At 39.8% G+C, this 22,548-nt stretch overlaps 1 protein-coding gene across 1 annotated transcript in view; it reads right to left on the bottom strand.

Moving 5' to 3' along the window:
* alk (ALK receptor tyrosine kinase) overlaps positions 1-22,548 on the bottom strand; it is a 351,702-nt gene that overhangs the window by 41,127 nt on the left and 288,027 nt on the right. The window contains exons 6-10 of the mRNA XM_035169137.2: positions 18,061-18,192; positions 12,356-12,490; positions 11,483-11,586; positions 8,903-9,075; positions 5,788-5,882 (exon numbers count right to left, since the gene is read on the bottom strand). Of these exons, the coding sequence (XP_035025028.2) occupies positions 5,788-5,882; positions 8,903-9,075; positions 11,483-11,586; positions 12,356-12,490; positions 18,061-18,192 (639 nt within the window). The remainder of the gene's footprint in view (positions 1-5,787; positions 5,883-8,902; positions 9,076-11,482; positions 11,587-12,355; positions 12,491-18,060; positions 18,193-22,548) is intronic.

The following is a 22,548-nucleotide window of genomic DNA, read 5'->3' as shown; positions in this document are numbered from 1 at the left end:
CATAGTTCAAGCAAGATAAGTTGCAGACTGGCCCTTTAAACTTTGTTTAAACTGTAGCCTCCTAATATTCTTCATAGGGCAGCCCTGGATGGCAAACAGCAGCAAAGTATAATTTAAAGGTTCCATGAGTATATTTCCATTCACTTGCTTTGCTCTTCTAAGTCTAAACTGTTCCTGGAGTAAAAAGTTGCAATCACTAACAACCCATTGATGAACAACTTCTGTTTCCATGACCTTGCAAAGAGTTGAGCTGAATTTCAAGCAGAAATTTAACTACAAGTTCTCTAATTGTGACATTGACGTTGATGAGTTGCCCACATTCAGTCTTCTTCCTCCTTGGTGAAAACAAATGCTGTCTGCCTTCTCGTCACACTGGCAGTATCAGGGGATAAAAACAAGACTTTTCATCTTGATCTCTATAATCAATTTACTACAACAAAAACTGCCTCCATGCAGGCTCCGCTGTCACCTCGGGCTGAAACCTCACCATTTATGACAATTTGGCAGGGGGCTCCCTCAGCAGCTGAAAGGTTGCAAAGCTACAATTTGGCAGTGCTCTATTTGGTCAGAAAAAAACTCCTCACTTTGATTCAGAGCAAACAACTTAGTTTTTGGTGTTTATGTTGAAAATTCAGCCATGATGGTCCTCTGGGTAATAGTTTCTATATCAGTAAATGGGTGCTTGAACAAAATTCAGCATTTTGTCACCTAAGGCGTACATGGAGTCTGATAACTCTCACCAGTTTTCTTGACAAAAACTTTTTGGTTTCAAAGCCTAAAAAGAACTTTGCAATGCTTATGTAATATCTGCACCCCAAAAATCAATAGCTCATTCCACAGCCCTATAATCCTCAAATTAATATGATCATCTAAGTCTCCGCTGCTTGGGAGCTTTGATATAGATAGAGATTGTGAGTGACTGCAGTATGTCTTGGCCTGTAGAAGCACTCTGCACCACATTGTGGTATGTGTAGACAAGTCAGCAACTTTTCACATATCTTCAACAAAGTCACTAATATGGCTCACTGCATTGTTATTCAGAGCATGGTGGAACATGCTACAGCAGGGCAATGGAACAGACAGAGCTGGAGCAGACAGCATTGGTATGCTGCTGCAGCGAGAGGAGAACTCAGCAGGTCCACCACAGAGCAGCGTGAACCAGAGGGCAGGGCAACAGCCGGCGTGGCTGTCACTGTTCATTAGCAGGGCGCCATAAGCTACCTGAAGCCCATCAGAGGCCAGCCACAGTGGGGGCACCTCGTTACCACCCAGCCACGAGCCCAAAATATCTCGACGTTGTAATAGCTCTGAGAAATGTCCACACTGCAGAGGTTTCATGTTGACAGTAAGTCTTAAGGCTCATTTATGCTCATCGTTATACACGGAAATGGACGGAGCTTTCTATCTGTAATCTGCTTTCATTTCGTACGTATTTATGTACTTCAGCTGAAATCCTATGCATACAGGCAGATGGAATGGAGCAGTACCACTGAAGATTGTGGGTGGGCAGTGTAACCAATAGTTCGAGCAAGACGACCACTGTTTACAACGGAGCCTTTGCCTCTGTCTTAAGAGGTACATTATCACAACCTCCTCCACTGTTGACATGTTTGTTGATTTCAAAACACTCTCATCTCTGCACTGCCCTCTAGAGGATGTATTGTATGGCAGGATTGCCATTAAAGTTGACTTTGACTTCGATGATGGAAACATAATGTACCCAATCTGTTGTCTAAGATCCAAGAAAACAGGCTGTACTTCTTAATACATAATATTTGAAGCTTTGATTTTCCTTCCAGTTGATGCTGAAGATATAAGAGAACAAGGGGGCTGATAAACCTGGGATAAACTCCATTTGAATAAAAAGGAGCCTAAAATGTCATCATGGAGAATACACTGAGGATTTGTAAAGCATCTGTACTTACTACAACACCCACACGCTCAAATCACAATTAATGAAATTAATATATTTCACTATTTCTTACTTGTATTACACAAGCTTCCATGACAGCTAACAAAAACACAGCCAAGCCAAGACACTCACAGCACAAAACTGTAATATAAAAACTGACAGGAGCTTTGTGAATGGTTGTTTTGGATAACACAGTTTGAAGAGGCTGTTTTCATTTGCCTTCAGTAATACACATCCAATTTTTTCCATTCAAATCTCTGTTTTTGCCATGATTATTGGTTTTAGAAGTGCAGTGATGTCGAGGACCCAGAGCAGCTGGTACAGCTGTTATCGTAGAATGTGTGAAGAAGTGAACGATGGTCGTGGCTGTGATGCAGGCGGAGGACACATTGAGTCAATCTAATTAATATGCATTAAATATGTATTTTCCATTTTCTCTGACAATTGAAAGATCGATCCTGTTGGCTTTCAACAGTCTAACCAAGTATTTCTGGTGCCTTAATAGTTTGTTTTGATAAACTCTAAATAAGATTTCTTTCCCTGCAAACTATCTCTATAATTATGTTGCCTAAATGGACCAAAGAACATATGAAAAGAGAAAATGATAATAAAGGAGAAGGTAAAAATAAGAAGTTACAGGAGTGAAACCCCAGCCTCCCTGGGTTTTGTCCATTCACCTCCAAGATCTTCTCCCATTTATGTATTTTGTATGTACATATGTACTAAATTTAAAATTGTAGTTTAAACCCTGAGCAAGTGACTTAATGACCTAAACCTAACCAAACAAAGTAAATAAATAAAACACTGAAAATAAGTAACATAACAATACACTAGTGCAAACAGAGCATCAATGTATGACCTCTAGGAGCCAAAGTTAACATTTAGCCAGTGTTTGGAATTCTTTATTCAGGCTGCAGATATTTATTCTATTATAACATCTGGGTAAGGGTGTGGTTTCTCTTTTCTTTTTTACCTGTTCAATTTGTTTGGTGGGTTATAGACAAATACTGGAGTAGGGCTCTGATATTTTCTGTTGACATAAATGCAACAACTATTGTCCATGAAAAAATGCCTCTTTGCATCTTCAGTCCAAGATGCCTTACATTTAGCTTTATTTTTAAGTAGGCTATCAATGAAAGCCATAAGATGCTAGTCATATGAATCCTTTTTTTAAATGCATCACAGTAAGGAGCCTGCATAGCAGCAATTTTTTCATGGACAGTAGTTGCTGCAAACTCCATTCTCATCAGGTGAGCTGCATTTCAGGATGTTCTCTACTGTGTTCCCTGCAGCAGACATACATGGAAGAAGTGATGGTACGTGGCAGAGAGAAAAGGATGAACTTCCTGTGCTGTCTAATCCAATCAAGCAATTTAATGATGCTGGTGAAGATAAAACGATAAATCTGACAGCCAGGTCTCAGACCTGAAGGGCAATGGATGCATCAGCATGCTTGCCAAACTATAATTCACACTAAAGTCTAAAAAAGAGAGGGAAAGGCCACGGATGGCTGAACCTCTGCATAATGTGTTTGCAGTATGTTTTCCTACCAAAACATATAACAGGGCTGTGTCATAATGATCAGGGATCCATCACACTAATCACTCACAGTAATCACTCCTGGAAACGACGTATTTTGCTGAGCTTCAGAAACTCCCATCACCTGGTCTGATTGATGGGCGATAAAATGCTGTGTCGAGTGTGGTTGGAGGAAATGGATACACGGGCTAGATTAACAACTTGCTGGAAAGTGAGAGAAGCACGGAGAGATGATCCTTCAGAGCTGCCGTACCAGTGCTCCTGCTCCAGAGGACATGAAACACAGTTTTAGTGCTGGGAAATGTTGTCTCTTTAAATAAAGAATCCCTCACCCAATCAGCCACTTTTGATACAGGTTGTCAAGACCAACATCAAATTATCAAATCATTTCATTGATTCAGCTAAAGAACCTGTGCTACCTGACTGCATTTTACTTTAACTAACAGTTAACAATGTGCTTTAAAAGCTATTATCAGTTAGAACTAATTCACGCAACACGATTTTTAGCCCCACTTTCTACTCGCCAACTAAAGCCCTAGATCGGTTGTGTTAACTGTTCCAAGATGTGATTAGAGAGGCTCACCAGCACAAGACAACTCACAAGAGTTCTAGGTGAATTGCCAAAACTCGGGGTGAAGGTGGGGAAGGTACATGTACTGATGAGGTGCACTCTTTTGACTTTTGCATATTGCTTTTAATGCGAAATACTAAATAAATGAATTGAGTAGTAGGGCTAGGCTAAGTTTGAGCCACTCAAAGTAAAAAAAGTGTACATTATAGTGTACAGTAATCGTCAAGTTATTTTTCTCAAGATAAATACTTTCGTTACACTTCTCTTCCAGCTTGATGTATCAATTCGTGAGTAGGATGTCACAGAAGAGGATGATTCAGATTCACACTTTGAACTTTGAAATTAAAGTTAGTATTGGTGAAAGTCACCAATACAAAACAAAAACATTCTCACTTGAGATAAAAACTAGATCAAACAAGTACCACCTTGTGTTTGTACTCTGTTCTTTGTTAAAGTGTTAAATAATGGTCAGGGTGTGTTTTAGCAGAAAATTATAATGAATAATAAGAATAACCTTTGACCACCAAAATCGAATCAGGTCATCATTGAACACAATTGGGCGTTTGCACCAAATATGAAGAAGTTCCTGAAGTATTGTGTTCATGGAAAAGGGATGGACAGACATACTTAGATTATGAATGTATATATGTAGACGGACAGACAACTCAAAAATATTATGCCTCCGGCCCCAGCTGATGCCTGCGTGAAGGCATGCAAACTTCACAGGCTCTTTTATAATCCAGAATCACAAAGCATGAGATATTTGAATGAGCTATATTCAGGTATAGACATTGTTATTGCTGTCAGTGTTCAAACAGGTTCTTCCACGTATGCAGAGATTGGGGAGGCATTGAACTCCTAACCTTTCATTTCCGATTGCAGACTTGGTTTGCAGCTTACACTTGTTTTTATACTGATAAAGCATTTCTATGGAAACACAAAAATATCTGGAAAGGTGGCGCGATGTCTGACATTTATGAGCCTGCAGAGCAATATGAGAACATAAAACCTTATCAATCCTATTTGAACTGTTCTGACATTTCAGGTCACAAACATTCTAAATGAGGCCACAGCAAAAAAACATTATGATACATTTCCACTAAGTTTGGTCAATTTATTTTCAATCATTTGATGATTTGAATTACACCTGACATTAAAATGCGTTATTGGGGATTCAATGTCAGTCAGATAAACCTCATGACCTCATGACAGTACAGGTGTAAATAAACAGGGATGAAACATGAGCGAGACTAGATCTCAGTATAGACACAGGAAAAATGATCAACAAATCTAGATACACTTTGAATACAAAACACATCCAAATGCCAGTTGTAAATGGGGACGTAGAGGTATATAAGTTACAACAAGATTTTCTAAATGTATTTCAATAGTTTTGACAAAGATGAGTTGATTAAGTTGGACAATGTAAATCAGCCTATAAATATACCATGACGATATCTTGGAAAAGTACTTGATGAATTATCAAAAGTGGTCTCTGTAAACTACCTCTGAATCTCATATTATGTCTGTAAAACATGAAGCGTGAGTCAGACCTGTACTGATTACTAATTTAATTGCTGTGGGCCACTTTGAGTGTTTCTCAGAGGTCCATAGAAATGCTTACACTTTTTAATTTATTTAGTATAGCAATATTCTTCCAATTTGTGCTGGTCATGGTCAATCTATCCAGCAATCAGTCAGTTCCATTAATTCAACCTATAGGTCTGATGAAGTAAAAGTGAAAGAAGAATATAATGATACTCACATGCCAGGAAGCAGTCCATACTGAAAGAGATGTTGTCAAGAGAGATAACTGAGCCGGGTCCAGGTCCATCCTCTGTGCTGAACTGCAGCCAGAACCTGCCAAGGGACAGAGATGCCGTAACTACCTTACAACCTGTGAAAGGTTTTGATAGCCTCTGACTAAAATGATGTGAGGAAGACTTAATCGTGCTTTAAGAAAAATGGCACTGAGGTGTGGCTTTGGAGGCCGTGGGTGGAGTCACAGCTTTGTCTGGAGTGTCAAGAGCTTTATGGGGATACAAAAAAGTGCAGTTTGAGATAGGGATGAAAACAATTTCTGGTTCCATGTTAGATACTTTTAGACACAATAATTTAGGCAAACAACCACAGTATGAGGTGGGGTTGAGTCTCTGGAGGTAAGGCGGGTCTACTAATCAGATCAGCGGTTTAATCTTCAGAAGCTGCAGACTGAATGTTAAAGGACCCATCGTATGCCCATTTTACCACAAGTTGATATGGTTCCTTGGGGTCTTAATGAAATGTCTGTAACATACTTTGGTCAAAATACCACAAGGATCATTTAAAACAGCACCCTTTTTACCCTGTCTAAAACAGCCCTCCACAGAGTGACCTGTTTTGAGTGCCTGTTCCTTTAAATGCTAATGAGCCAGCTCCCCCCTCCCCCCTCCCCCCTCCTCCAGGAGATGCGCTCACTTATCTGTAACGACATGCCAGATACCCAAATTAACGTGTAGAAGCACTAACAAAGTGGAATTTTCATAATATGTCCCCTTTAAAGTGTCCTTTGGCAAGACACTGAACCCCAAATTGCCCCTGATGGCTGAGCAGCAGATATAGAAGAGCTAAATATGGAATGTGTTTGTGAATGGGTGAATGCGACTTGTAATGTACAAAGCTCTGAGTGGTTGTCAATATTAGAAAAGCTCCATATAATATAAATTTGATAATTTACAATGAGTTTTACTTCCAAAAGTCTTAAAAGTAATAGTTTGATGTTTTCGAAGACATGCTTCTTTGCTTTTTGGCCTGGATTTATTGGAGATGAAAAGACTGATACCTGTCTAATAAATATCTATATTAAATATTAATGACAAGCCAGCGTATGGTAACTTAGCTCAGTTTAAAGATTTTCTTTGTTGGACTATTCTGTATTGAAGGCCAGTTAATGACTTCAACAAAATCCATCCATCGACGTCCAGGTAGCTGGCCATGGAGGGTATCCCAAATGTCCCTCTCACAGGCCACATTTTCTAGCTTTTCCTGGTGGATCCTGAGGCGTTCACAGGCAAGATGAGATATGTCGTCCCTTCTGCGAGGTCTGGATCTACCCCAGGGCCTCCTCCTGGTCGGTTGTGCCCAGTAAGCCTCAAAGAGAAGGAGCCCAGGAGGCATCCTGAAGAGATGCCAACTCAACTGTCTTTCGACATGGAGCAGCAGTTCTACTACGAGCTCCCTCCAGATGTCTGAGCTCCTCGGTGATGTTGTTCTCTCTGTCACTTCCCAATGCTCGTGATCATAGGTGTGGGTTGAAACATAGATCGACTCAGAAGCTCTGCCTTGTTGCTCAGATACTTCCTTACCACAGCGGTCCGGTACAACGCCCGCAATACTGCTCACGCCGCACAGACACGCCTGTACCTGCAGCCTTCCATCTTCCCCTCAATAGTGAACAAAATATAAACTCTTAATTTGTGTGTCCTACAGTAGGCCGATTTTCAACCTGTTTAGCAGTTTACCCTCTTCTCCATCTTTGTGCCATGCCAAGCTAACCAAACCAGCTGCTTGCTCCAGCTTTATATTTAGGGCACAGACACAAAAGTGGTATCAATCATCTCATCTAACTCTCAGTCAAGAAAGGGAATAAGTGCATCTCCCAGGATATCACACTCTGGAGTTAAGACATTTTCACTACAGTGTGAATGGTTTTGTAGTTGCAGAGTTGTCTCACTATCTCATGATTCTGTTTATATATGTCTAGCTTTAAGACAGTGTGGCTCACAATAAGTGAATGCGGCTGTAACAGACAGTAACCTATGATGAATTTTAAGACAATTGTTGCCTAAACGTGATGGGTCACGTTGTTTCTTAATTCTTGCCGTCACCTCAGAGGGTCTCAAACCAGAAACACTCAGGCAGAGTCAACACACACTACCTGTCCTGTATTTAAAGCTATGTTTCTGATTCCATGTAAGCTCTACAAAGGTCACTGAGCAAAGACTGGCAGGTTCACCTAGTGGTTACGGACATGACATTCTAATTAAGAGCACAAGCACAGCTGACTACATAACCCAGGAATCAAAAATTAATCACTCTCAGGGGAGCAGGATTATCCAAGCTTGAATGGCAAAGAAACCCCCAGTCAGGCAAACAGAGATGAAATGCCTTGTCTGATGTTTCTCTTTTTTCTTGCTACCGCTATTTTGTTTTAATTTCTCTCTTTTTTGAGTGGAAAGCAGGGCCAAATCTAATTGGAAGGCAAGTAGGGTGGGTAGAGCCTTGTGTATTGATTTCTACTCTTGGTGGAATAAAAATAAAGGAGAATATTTTGTACAGCCGTACACATGGCAGGTCCATGCTAAGACTAGGGGACTAGTCCCGATGGGATTCATTAATTTTGTTGAGTTGAGAGGAAATGTTTCCCAGGAAATGGAATGTAAATGTTGAAAATCAGCATTTATGAGAGGTGAAAAAAAAAAAAAAGGAAGAAGACGCCTTGTTTCTGTTTCTTAAGGCTTCTTTGCTGTGGGAGCACTTAACCATTAGTGGGAGTGCATCTGAGGTTTGTTATACCTCCGCTAAGGATGTTATGTTTTCATTGCTACATGTTTGTTTGTCCCTCAGCAGAATAACTCAAAAACTACTGAACCGATTTCACGGAAACTTTCTGGAGGGGTCGGGAATGGCCCAAGTAAAAACTTATTACATTTTGGAGCAAATCTGGATAAATAGGCAGATCCAGGAATTTTGTTTAATGGCGAGATAGGGCATTACCCTAGTGTCCCTCTACTTAGGATGAGACTAGAACCAGCTTGATGTCTTCAGATGGTCTGAACACAAAGCCTTGATATTATCAAAACTGTCTCTTATATGGTGAAACAGGTGCACGTTAATCGTACCAGTCCGTCAGCCCATAAAGAGGAAGTATGATGAGTTTCCAGCCCCTTTCAGATTTGGGTTCACTTGCTGAATGCCACAGTCTGTGCTGTTCCTCAGGACCTGTACTGTTCTCCATGATCCACAGAGACAGCGACCCCTTCTGCAAGCCTCCGGAACATAGCCAGAACCGCACCTGTTGAAGTGAGTTGGAATTACAAATTAACAACACAAGTTAAATAAGATTTAGAAAGCAGAATAGGTAATCGCAAAGTTGTAGTGCAGATTTTTGAGGCGCCTAATGTCTGAATATAAAATTCCACGACAACTTGAACTTTTAATATTTTAGATTAAAAAAACAAAACAGCCAAGGCTTTTATCAGTCAAGAAAAGCACTTAAAACTGCATGAAATAAATCCGTGACAGCATTTGGTCAGATCTCATTATTCTAAGATCAACAGAATTCAACTGGGATCGTGATTTGGGGCTGTTTTTCTCTGTATGCTAATGCACAGCTTTGCACAAATCACATTTCCTTCTTTCCAGGAGGGATATGGTGGGTGTAAACATGCTTATAATTAAACAACACAGACCATAGCTAGAATTAAACAGTAAAAGGAAATGTGAATCTAAAGCTTGCTAACAAGCATGGAGTTTGACCATGTCCCTCTACAGCATTTTATTGGAGCCAAGAACATAATTCTGGCTTCACCATTTAAGCGGAACAGATTCTGGCTTAAGCCTGATAGAAGTGCACGTGGCAACGACACCATCCAGACAGCTGAATTCACCACATTTATGCTGAGTGCTTCCTCTGTGCTTGTCAAAAGCAGGTTGTCGTGCTTATCGTCAAACTGCGAAACCACATGGTGACCGTTTAAATATCGAGATTACAGGCAGTGTACAGCACTGGGCACGGCATGAAAGTGAATGTGGTCTGTAGCTAATACCCAAAACTAATATCCTCAATGTAGTTTTCCAAGAGCAGCCAGGCTAGATTGAACAGCATCAGTTCAGTGTAGAGAGAAGGATTTAGAGTGGTAATCTGGAATCACGGCTAATCTTTGGCTGCGTGCCACGGTGCTGGGAACTCCTTCCACCGCTGTCCACAAACGTCGCCTGTAATTCACACCTGAGAGGCAGCAACATACACCTTTTCATTTGTATTCTTTTATTTTTCGAGTTCTCCTTTTTCTACCTTGTGGAAAGTTTCCTTGCAGGCATCCCCTAGGTCTGTCTTATTATCTTGTTTTCTGACCTCTTGACCTTCCCAGTATCCTCCTATCTCCATCCCTCATGTCTGTCTCACTACACTAAATCTACATTGCTCCTTGCCTCATTTTTAAAGTTGCAAAGTAAACAAGCAGAGGGCCAAAGGTCGCTGTACTGAGCAATATTAAAATCACAAATGTTACTCTAAATGCTAGATGCAACTGCATCAATCACGGACACAACCTCTTCACCTAGAGATCTGCTCTGACAGTATCATGATCTGAATAATGTATGAATTTTTATATTATCGCAAATAGATGAGAAGATGTGAGCCGTGATTGACAAGGTCAACTCCAGTGTCTGTTAGGATATCTCCAGACGTGCAGATGGCATACTGTTAACCTACTAACCCATCCTAAATTTCCCCTGAGATGAATAAATCTATCTGTCTATCTATCTATCTATCTATCTATCTATCTATCTATCTATCTATCTATCTATCTATATAATTAACATATCAAATTTTGTATTGCTTTCTACTTCTACAACGATAACAATAACTGAAAAGAGTGTGAGAGATTGTTTCTCTTCTGGTGATTATCGGAGCACACTGTGTTCGTTATCATGATATATTACTGTACTATAAATGTCCTGCTCCTTATTTAGTTTGGAGGACTTCACACTTCAGCAAGTCCAGCTATTGTAGAGCTATAACACCAGCATTTTCCAGAATTATTATATTCTATTGTTATTCCTCAACCCCAAAATGTTTTCTTTCTACAAAACTTTTTAACATTTACTTTTAAGTAGTTGTAGGGGGTGTAATAAACTGCTGAGTGGAGCTTTAAATGGATACTGTAGGTATAACATGTTTTTAAGACATCCAAGAGTTGACTGAAGCTGATGTTGCTGACTGTTATTTTTGTCTAGTCATCAGCTCAAAATGAAAAACCAGCTTTTTTACTTCTGTGTGAAAATATAGACGTGCTGGTTAGTAATGGATTACATTCGATCTGGATAACATAATCAGATTACAATATAAATCAGTATAATCAGCCTCAATAACATTTGAAAAAATGTGTGTTGTGATTTGAGATAAATTATTGGACTTCTGACATTTTTCTTTTAGATTACACACAGTACAACACACTTTAACTTTAAAATGTTAAAAGAGGCAAAATAATATTTCTTGAACTCCAAAATTGTGAGTGTTTCCTTTTTTTGGGATAATGTGCAAAATTTACAATATTGTAACTTGTAACTCTGACTACATTCCAAAGTTATTTGACCGAACTCCAGCTGTGGGTTGTGTACCCACAGCTGGAGTTTTTGCGGTTTGTATTGACATGTCTGAGAATGAAGAATACAGGAACACACTCTACTCTGCTCACCGTGCACGGGGAGTTTCTGAGAGGAGGTGGGAAGAGAGGGCTCCTCAGTACTGCTGAGCCACGTTGGCCTTTGGACTGGCCTCCCTCCACAATGAATGTAGCACCTTTAACACACAAATACACAGAAATAAAACACTATTATAAAAACACCCTCAATCTGTGCATGAAAGATGGAATGAAGGAATAAATGAAGTGTTACAATACATGTTGAAGTTTTGGTTTGTGACATGGTCCATTAGTGAGTGTGACTGTTTGGCATATTCTTCCATTTCTTCCTGGGCTCTTATTTGATTCACAAATTAATCAAGCATACTAAGACTGAACTAAAAGCACAGTTTAACAGAGTGACAGTTTCAGGCAATACAGTTAATGTCCAATTTTGGTCCTTTTAGAGGACTTTTATAGAACTATAGTGATAAAAAACATATACAAAATCACTAAATATGGTATGAAATTACAATTTGTAGTTTCCCCGGACCACCTCTGATATTTATGTAAATAGCTGAGAACAAAAACAAGCCCCAGCAAAGCAAAATTTACAATCTCATCAAGAGACAAATTCAAGTCACTGCACTGAAGATGAACTGAAGATGTAGGACTCAGACTTTATGTGCTGGAGCTTTTACCCAGTGGAATTCTGTTTGTAGCAGCTCTGAACAAGAACATGTCTGACACATCAGAGGTGGTGTATATCTTCCCACATTAAAAAATGTGCAAGATTATTGGTTTAACATGCATTTGTCTTGCTTTACTGTCTAAAATAAGCTTTTAAGTCACTTTTAACAAGGCATCAACACTGAGACACTGCGAATAGGCCATTTCTCCGTTTGATCAGTACAATGTTTATAATTGTAGGAGACGTGCATGAGCCACCTGATGATGGGCAGCTCTGTCTGGTAGCCTTGGCTGGAGTCTGGACTCTTCTCCAGGAGATACCACGGCCCATTACTGGCTGCCAGCTGCACTCGCCGTCTTCAAAAGAGCAGTAGCTGCCATTGAGAAAGTGGCCTGGAGAGAGACAGGAGAGAGAATATATCAAGGGAGGACAGGAGGAGATGATAGGGCAAGGAGGGCATATAATGAGCGAGGCTCTTCAGGGGGTGGGTTGGAAGAGAAGAGAATGGAGTGAACACTGACAGTCAAACTGCCAAATAGGAAAAGGACAGGGGTGGGTTGGGGAGTGGGCTTCAAGGAGTTGAGTGACAGTGAAGGCGAAAAGGTTGAGAGGAGAGAGCTTGCAGGGGGTGAACACTAATGGCTCAGAGGTTAAAACTAGAGTTGTGATGTAGTGGGAGATTGGCCTATAAAAACAGGAGCAGAAAATATAATATAAGAGTCGTGTCAGGAGGGGGTGGATGGAAATAGTGGAAGAGGGTCTGAGTGTGAATAATGTGAAACCAATCAACACCAGAAGAATGGTATGAGCTGGGGAAGTATTTCAGCCACTGACTTAGCGTTAGGGTTACAGTTAGTGAAGTTAGTGTGTGTGTGTACAGCAATAATGAAGTGAAAAAGTGTTATTGGATTGTGTAGCGGGAACAAATCCTGCTTTTGTGACGCTGTGTGATGGATGTGTGTTTGTGAACTTGTCTTACTGTGGTTGTGAGGCTTTTTAATGGTTAAGACTTAGTTTTAGGGTGCTGGTTAGAGTTAGGTTTAGATAACGGACAATGCTCATATATGCTCAACGTTAGATATGTATATGGGAACAAACAGAGCTTTTCGTCCCGAATCTGCATGAATTTCTTCTGTATTTGTGCAGTCTTCTGAAAGCTTATAAACGTATGAATCAGACGAAATGGAACAATGCTACCTGCAAAGGTGGGCTACAATGATGCCAATAGCTCAAGCAAGATGACTATGGGACACATTTCAAAAATGAATTTGAGAAGAAACTTTGCAAGTTCGTAAGACACTAGAGCCAGGGATCTATATGATTGCCAATCTCGGAGCCCATTGGCACAGAATAAGACACTGAGGGCAACGGCTAATATCTAGAGGCTTTTGGTGTAGACAGCAGATATCCGTGCCAAGACTCCATCTTCTGTTCGCTGTGCATTGAACTATTCTGCTGATCTCATGATGTTACTTTGTCTGGGTAAAGGAACAAACAGTTACTGCAGAACAGCTGGGAGGAGATTGGACAGGAATTCAATGTGAGTTGGACAGTAGAGACAGTAGAGCAAAATGGAGGACTGTGCGACAATGCTTTGTTCAAACCCAGAATAAGTCCATGAGTAAGCGGAGTGGGATGCTGCTGATGGGGTGAATCTTTTGAATACTTCGCTCACTGGGATGTATCAAGGTAATTTAAATCGCTCAGAAATGTGCATTTACGATGTAGCCACTTTTGACTACTTCTTAAGAGTTACATTATCACAACCTCATCCACCATTGGGATGTTTGTTGCTGTCAGAGACTCTCGCCTCTGTGCTGCCGCCTCGGGGCTGTAATGCCTAACAACCGTTCCAACGGAAAGGATGCATGGAAGTGAGCAGTGATGGTTGCATCATTTGAAACTGACGTGTCTTTTTTCTTATTTTGAGGCAGCTTAAAAAAGGGTCAGGGCATTTAGTTGTGATAGTTAAGGTTATGGTCAGGGGCTTTGGGGTGCGTTTTGTTAATGAATGCCCTCACAACTATGGAAAGAAAAATGTGTGTAAAAAAATCCTCCTTAAATCTCCTTAAGTTTCCTTTGTTTAATGTTTAAGTAGCTCACAGAAGAAATCAGATACAGCTCAAATGGTACAAATATTTTAACAGCCATCCTTTTGCCAAAGGCACAGTTTTCGATCGAGTTTTCCACTTTCAAAGCTTTTACAGTTTATCTCCACTTACAGATAAAAGAGTTGTGTATATATTGCAAGTAAAAGGCCCCATGTCAGTTTAAAGGTTTAAACTATTGTCCTTGAATACTTCAACGTAGCAGAAAGGACTGGAGTGAAAATACCTGCCACATAAATAAATGAAATAACATGGATTATTTAGAAGTGCCACTCAGTTATTGCAGTGCTGAGTCAGAGATGTGTGTTCTCTATGGTTCATTTTTATGGATTTAAAACAGGCATATTTTCCCCCTTGCACAAATAGGTCAATTGACAATAGCCGTATTGTGAAAGTATTCCTCTTTTTATGATTTTCTGAGTGTTTGAACTTCATTTAAGTTTTAGAACTGGTTGGCAGTTTATGAAACCATTGAGGAGTTCTGCGTTTTGAGTTCCATTTCGCAGTGTTTGAAAGATTTCACCTTATATTTGCTTTATGTTCCTCTTATCTAGTGTCTGTGAGCGCACATTACCAATAAGAATGTGTAAGTGCCCTGATAACAGTGTGCTTTTTGGAAATTGCATCATCCAGATAATGGGAAGAATCTGGCCTGGGGAGAGATCATAAAGCAGGTATTCCTCCTGAACAAAAGAAAGTAAAAGCTGTTGTCCTCAATGGCACAAGTTTTAGAAGTATTTTTTTTATTATTCAAACGGCTTTTAACAGATATCAAAGATAAAGATCACAAAAGTAACTGGAATAAAAACATCAAAATCATTTTTTATCTTTATATAATATGAAGAAAAACATGTTTTTTTTCATGCAGTGTTTTTTCTCACCAGATTAAAGCCTCTGTGGACATTTTGGGTAATAAGTGAATTTTGTGTTCCTCTGTGTCTTGTGATGTTATGAGGCACTCTCATCATTACACAAACCAGTTGGCATCACTTAGATGCTCTACATACACAGAGACTCAGTGTCATATATTAGATAAATGCCAAAATTCACCAAAATTGATTCAACTGGTAACACACTATTTTATTAGGAGTGAATAAGGCCGACATAACAGTATCTCTTACTATTTAATGAAAAGTGACAAGAACTTTACTTACTCTTTATGAATGTTGAGTAGAGTGTCGGTCACCTGATATATTCAGAAGGGTACACAGTCTATAAAAGCATGACTGTTGGTTTAATGTGATAACATTGTTAAATTATCATGTGCCAGAAGCAATTTTCTTTACCTCTTTACCAATGTAAAGTGTTCAGGGAATTCATAAAGATATAATAAAGTACTATTATCCTGTCAAATTCAATATCAGTGTTGTAATGCTGAAATTATTATGGTTGCCATTATTGGTTTGTCCGGAGAAGAATTCCCAGGTGCACAGGAAGAGACGTGGTGTAGACTGGGTAGTTACAGTAGCAGAATTTAATTTAAATAACCAGTATAGAGAAATATAGTAGCACTGGCCTCACAGTGTAATAATAAGTGATATTTTTTTCCGTCATAGATGATATTCCAAGAAAAATCACTTGAAATTCCTACTTGCATCCACGTCTGATGCGAAGCAGCATTTCTCTGTAGTAGCAGGGAAACTGTAGTGTTGGAAAGCAGTGGGGCGTCTGCAGAATTTAGACCAGCTAAGATCAACCACAGGAAACTGTGACTCAAAGAGCAGAGGATGTGTTTATGCATAACGATGCTGGGGAAAGGATGGCGAGGGAGATCCACAGGGACTCGATTTCCCTTATATGTCAGGAATCTTTGTGATTGACACAAGCTAAGTTTGTTCCTCCTGCCTCTCTCTACTTTTCCCTGTTAATGAGCCTTGGCACAGCTTATGAAGGATTTAAATAGATCAAATCGGATGAGGATAACTTGTGGATAGATCATAGAGAATATAGTATCAGAGAGGGAACACTATGTGATTAGGGTAGCGGGGGGTAATTGTGGCGAATGATGCAGATGAAAATGGAATAAATACAAAGCACAGAGCATGGGAGTGTTTTGTGTGAGGGAACGAAAAACACATGAATGTCTCATTGTGGTCTGATGAACGAACTATGGGTGGTCAGTCCTTGTCTTAGAAGAAAGATAAAGGTTATTACTATTTATAGATGAAATTGAGAACTTGATTCAAAGAAAATGACATCTGGCCTTCATGCATCTGTTCACTTTGAGCATTATGAGGGCAGACAGTAGAAAACGTGTGTGGAGATGCAGAGGAAAAGAGTGTCAGACCTTAAAGATTTTCCACAGCAGTGAGCCGGTCCTTACAAGACCTATCAGTCTGTGTCAAGTAATAGGCTACATCCATACTATTACGTTTTCATTTAAAAACTGTGTTTTAAAATTAAAACCATGTCTGTCCATGCATCAGTTTTAACCCATGTCCATATTAACACACCTGCAAACTTATCACCACTCTCCTACACATATTAACAGAACTTAACTGCATAACAGCTGTTAAAGATAGACAGCAGGGTCAGTAACACGCAATTGATTATCCATAACGTGTTCTACACTGGTAGCAGAGGCTATTGCAGATTGTTTTCTTCAAGAGGGGGGTCATGTGATGGGAGGCTGATGAATCCTTTGTGAGTGTCTACGTCATCATTTCAAAACATCTTTCTGCCCGTCCAGACTAAAGAAATCAACCCAGGAGTTTTCAAATAAAAAAATGGCCATTAGTGTTGCCAAACTACCATTTTAGCAGTTCTAAAACTCCAGAGTAGTATGGACGCCAGGCATATCCAAATCAGAGTTGATGCTATTTCAAACGAAAACATAATAGTATAAATGTAGCCTTAGACTACACTTTCCATGCTATTTGTTAGTGGTGTAAACACTAGTTTCATAATTGAACAGAATTGACTTATAAGTCAATTCTCACACACACACACACACACACACACACACACACACACACACACACACACACACACACACACACACACACACACACTTACTACATTCAAATTGAGATTATACCCTTGGGTTGGCCTCTCAGGCCAATTAGCACTGATCAGTCCTTCTGTAGTAGAAAGAGAAACAGTGCCTGTCGGGGATTTTCACCCTCTTGTTACCCTCTTATCTCTCAGCTCATAGCAAACCTATGAGCACAAGGGAGCAGCCATCATTTTAATAAGAGCCACATGGGAGGCTGCCCTGCACCGTCTGCAAGAGCAAATCAATTCTGGTCAGTTTGATGTGGGATAAAAAACTCAAATCAAACTAAGGCAGTTGTAGGGGGTTAGTACTCTAAACTGTGAGTGTGAAAACAATGTAAAAATACATGCATGCAGGTAGGAGTAAAATTTTATGATCGCGATCACACACACACACACACACACACACACACACACACACACACACACACACACACACACACACACACACACACACACACACACACACACACACACACGAACAGCAGGGCCTACAGGGACCTCACTTGTGAATGAGATGTCAGCATACTTGGCTAATGTTCCTCCAAGGCTTCCAGGAAAGCAGAAAACAAATGTGCAAAGAGGTAGAAATAACAACCATGGAATATGTCAAGGGTAAAAAATGCTAGCCAAGCATAGGGTAGCTGCACTACTTTTTTCTCTCAGCTCACGCAGATGCTCAGTTGTTGCTCTGTTGGGCATGATGTAACAGCTTCATTAAAGACGACTCACAACGACTGAACGTGTTCACATCTATTTTGATCCATTAATGAATGCAGGAAGGACGGCAGACACATGAGCTTTCCTCTCGCACATTATTATCAACAGTTAGCTGTGTTCTGGTATCATTGTGTACTCACGGCATAGGTCGCCTTCGTCATCGCCGAGTGGACAATCTGTATTGAAGTCACACAGTTTGTCCAATGGGATCCCAGGTCCCTGGTGACAGTTGTACTGACCCTCCAGAGTGATGTTCGGGCCAGCTGAGGATGCTGGACAGATGAAAGGGAGAACAGATGGAGAGAAAGAAGAAAAAGAAGAAAGAAAGAGGAAGAAGAAAATTCATCTTCAATGTTTCTTCACACAGACATCAAAGCACACTGCACTAAAAACCCAAAATGTTTTCACCATGCTGTCAGAATTTAAAATACATGAACATTGCCCGTTGTAAACCTGCCTGTTTGTAATGTTCGATTCTCTTGTCCTTTGTTGATGCTCTGAAGGTACTTCCGAATTATCTCTTGTCATTAGTGATTCCTCCTCAAACAGCTCTACAATATACTGTCACTTGTTATTGTTTGTGTGCTGGACATTGTATTCAAAGGTTTGAATAAACAGTCAATGGTGCAGAGTGAAGTGAGTTTTGCTAAACACGGTCCAGAGGCTGCCCCCCCCACTCTCTCTCTCACACACACACACACACACACACACACACACACACACACACACACACACACACACACACACACACACACACACACACACACACACACACACACACACACACACACTGACTGCTACAGAGTGCTGGTCACATGTTTATTCAATCCCAATTAATATTGTATGTGTCCAAATAGCACTAAGATCTTCCTAAAAAACTTCCCTGGCCCATTATCGATACACATGCCACATGCAAAATCAGAAAATATAACTCAACAACAAAATACATTTGAAGCGGAGGAAAAAAAAATCCCGGTTACGTTACAAGTTTGTCAATTGAATACCACAACTACTTTTATATGTTGGACACAGAACAGTAGAAAATATACAGTTACTACATAAAAGTACATCAGTCAGTGACAAAAGGCTAATATAACCCCTGCCTGTAAACCTGGTACGGCATCAGCAGACTCCCTGTAGCATCATAAATAACTTGGCCCCCGACTGCATAAGCATCTGGCTTTGAATACAGTACATATCAATCAGACAAGGAACACAGGCGGCAAAACAATGACCTACATACTGTAGTAGACAGCAGAACGGGAGGGAACACATATACATGCACAGACACACACATACACAACTTATATTTCTGATCCCTCAACAACTCAATTGGAACCTGGAACATTTGCATACCTATGCAAATCAGAGAGATGATATCTCCAGGTTGAGAAAACTGACTGCACACCTTCACCCTAACCATCAGAGGCTGATCACAGCAAAGAGAACAAAAAAGAGGGAAAAAACTGAAGTTTCTTCTCAAAAGCTGATGGGGATCTTGTTTATCCCCTCACCCATAGAGAACAAAAAAGATTCTTATCATTAGTGACTGGCTCTGCTTACTGTAGTTTGTCCTTGATCTGTATTATGTAGATTTGTTCCCCCATTCAAATGAACTCGGGAGTCGGAAGTCTGATAACGTTGGAGTCCATGACAGGAGATGCAGCGACAAGCAAATGTTGTTAGCTGAGCTGAAGTGCTACACTAATCCTAACATGTTTGCGATGAATCTATCTCCTGTGTTTCAGTTTGCATAATTTTCTGTGTGACATGATGGTACAACTTTGGAACCGTTTTTCTGTTTTCTTAGCATCAGACTTACACTGCATTAGGGTGACAGGCTCACAGCAGTACATAAATCAACACAAACAAACTCTTGTAGTTTTATGTAGCAGAAGGAAACAAACAAATGATCAAATACTCAAAATGTCAAACACTATTGATTAGTAATACTAGTGCAATGCTCGTTCTAAACCTGCCTGTTTGTAATGTTCTGTTCTCTTGTCCTGTGTTAATGCTCCGGAGCTACTTCAGAATTATTCCTTATCATTAGTGCGTCCTCCTACAATATACTGTCACTTTTGATTGTTTGTGTGCTGGACGTTGTGTGCAGAGCTTTTTATAAACAGTCTGTGGTGCAGAGTTAAATTCTTTGTGTTCATCCTACCTGGTGCATCTGCAATGAAGATTTTATATTCAATAAAGAAGACATGTTTAACTCTGTCTGCAGTATGACTGTTAGCACGCTGCCCCACTCTCACTGACTGCTAAAGAGCTCTGGTCGCCTGTTCATTCAATTCTTTATTAATATTGAACATATTGCACAGTGCACAGACCAAGTGTGAAGCCGATAGGTTGAATGTTTGCGAGATATGCATTCCACATACGGACAAACAGACAGACGTTTGTGGAATTAGTAGGTGGATTACCACTGTATCTTGACATTTTTTGTTATGGGACTTGGCTATTAGGCTCCAGACAAACACCAGGATGGAAGAAACCAAAACAAGTAGATGAATGTACTAATGTCTAATCCCAATTAAGCTCCTATTATAGATAAATTAAGGTGTTCATTCATGCAAGTTGAAAGCAAATACAAATCGAGATCAGCCCGTATATAATCCATTTCACAGAAAAACATGCATGGGTGTAATAGATGCAATTAAATATATGTTGTCAGCTGTAACTAAAGCAAAAGTCTAATTCATTACCTGCTCTGAAAATATTCAATATATTACGTTTACAAAATAAAGCACTAGGTTTCAGTGATTACACTACAGTAGTAACTGCCTCTGACGCATGGTAGTTGTACATAAATGATTGTCTTATTAGCATGTACTAGAGAGATACATGTTCATAGTTATGCCTGATTTGCAGCACATTTCACTCCTTTTTTCTCACTGTGGTTGATAAACCTTAAGGCCCAGTTGTAAAACTAGCAGCCAAACTCTATGGATTAAAAGAAGGGGGTGGCATTTTTTTTTTTGTGGACAAAAACACATTAGTCTGGGGCTCCCACAGTGCACTATTGAAGCAGGGTCTTAATGGCTGCAGAGAGCCACATTAACATATCAGTGAGTAATCCAGTTAAAATTCTTTGAAAACATATTAGACCGAGTTGATGACTTTGTTAATGAATGCCCCTTTTCGTCAGTGCTTTGCTTCACATTATGATTCATCTTTTAGGACGCTTTACAAAGTAAGGAGTGAACAGTGAATATGCTCACACACATGAACGAACAGTCTCACAGACAACATTTACACAAGAAAGCAGATTATACCATTTTATTCAAATGAGAGTGAGACAGAGGCTTGTTTGTTTATGATTAACTGTGTGGATAAAGATGTGCTATTGCTATGTGTAGGTTGTCATGCTCAACACATGCATTATGCATTCTCTGTGCTCAGTGGCTTCCTCTTGTATAATGTTGACACCGCAAGCGCCACGATTTATCAAAAAAGAAAAGAAAAGTTATCTAAAGTACTGAAACCTTTGGGCAAGGTATGTAAATGTATCGATTCATCTTTGTCTGATGACAGTGGAGTAAAATGCATCAAAGTGGCTTTTTTATTGAACTTTAATCTTACAGGAAGTGCAGCCACACATGGCCGCTGCCCTCCTGGCCTACCGCAGTTCTTAAATCCCATTTGTCGGATGGTAAAAACAAGTGGGTCAGTGTAGAATGGATTGCCTGTAGGAGCGAGTGAGGTTTGTTATCGGTGTGCTCAGAGGGTCGGTTTGTCTTTGTGAAGGGAAAGATGTATGAGTGGTGAGGAGCTGGACAGCTGACTGAAGAAGCATCAGCAGTCGTTGATAAATTACAAAATAGATAAACACAGGTGCTTGTTGGATACAGTTAAAAAATAACATGTTTTCATTTGCGTTTGTCTGTCTGTTAGTTTGCAGCATTACGCAAAAACTGCAGAACAGATTATCACGAAACTTGGTGGAAGAATGCGATAAAAGTCAGGGAAGAACCCATTCTTTTTGGTGCGGATCTGGATCAAGTTGCACCCATGAATTGTCTTATAGGTCCTTTTTTTATGTTTTCACCAAGTTTCCAGGGAGTAACGCATGGATGAAAAGAGATATGAGATATAGAGATATATTTGGGGACTGATATCTATGAGTGTGTGCATGTTGGTGCGGCTTAATTGAATTTAAGGGGACTGTTAGGCCTTGGCAAAGGTATGCGCTCGACTGATTGATATTCTGGTCGAATCTGTGCCAATTACAACACTGAACAAGTTTAAAGACAGATTTTTGCTCCTGAGTAAATGTTGTGGTTTTTAACTGTCTGAGCAGAGAATGACAAACACTTGATGAACATTTTACAAATCTCAGGTAGATAAACTATGTATTATAACGTCCTCACAGAGCTTACACAAAGTAATAAATCGATACAGTATACTCGATTTTTGTTATATTGCTATTGACAATTATATTGTGATAAATATTGATAATGTTTTATTTTCAGGCCCTAACTTGCAGTGATATGAATTGAGAATTTGTCATGCAACTGTTGAGACACTTTTGTTTCATTCACCTACATAATAAACAACAGCTTAAACGGAAAGTACAGCATTCACGTATTTGAGCTCAATTAGATCAACTGTAAACTATTGCA

The sequence above is a fragment of the Hippoglossus stenolepis genome, chromosome 10 (genome assembly GCF_022539355.2).
Source record: "Hippoglossus stenolepis isolate QCI-W04-F060 chromosome 10, HSTE1.2, whole genome shotgun sequence".
NCBI classification, from domain to species: Eukaryota; Metazoa; Chordata; class Actinopteri; order Pleuronectiformes; family Pleuronectidae; genus Hippoglossus; species Hippoglossus stenolepis.
This window is presented reverse-complemented; position numbering and strand designations above follow the sequence as displayed.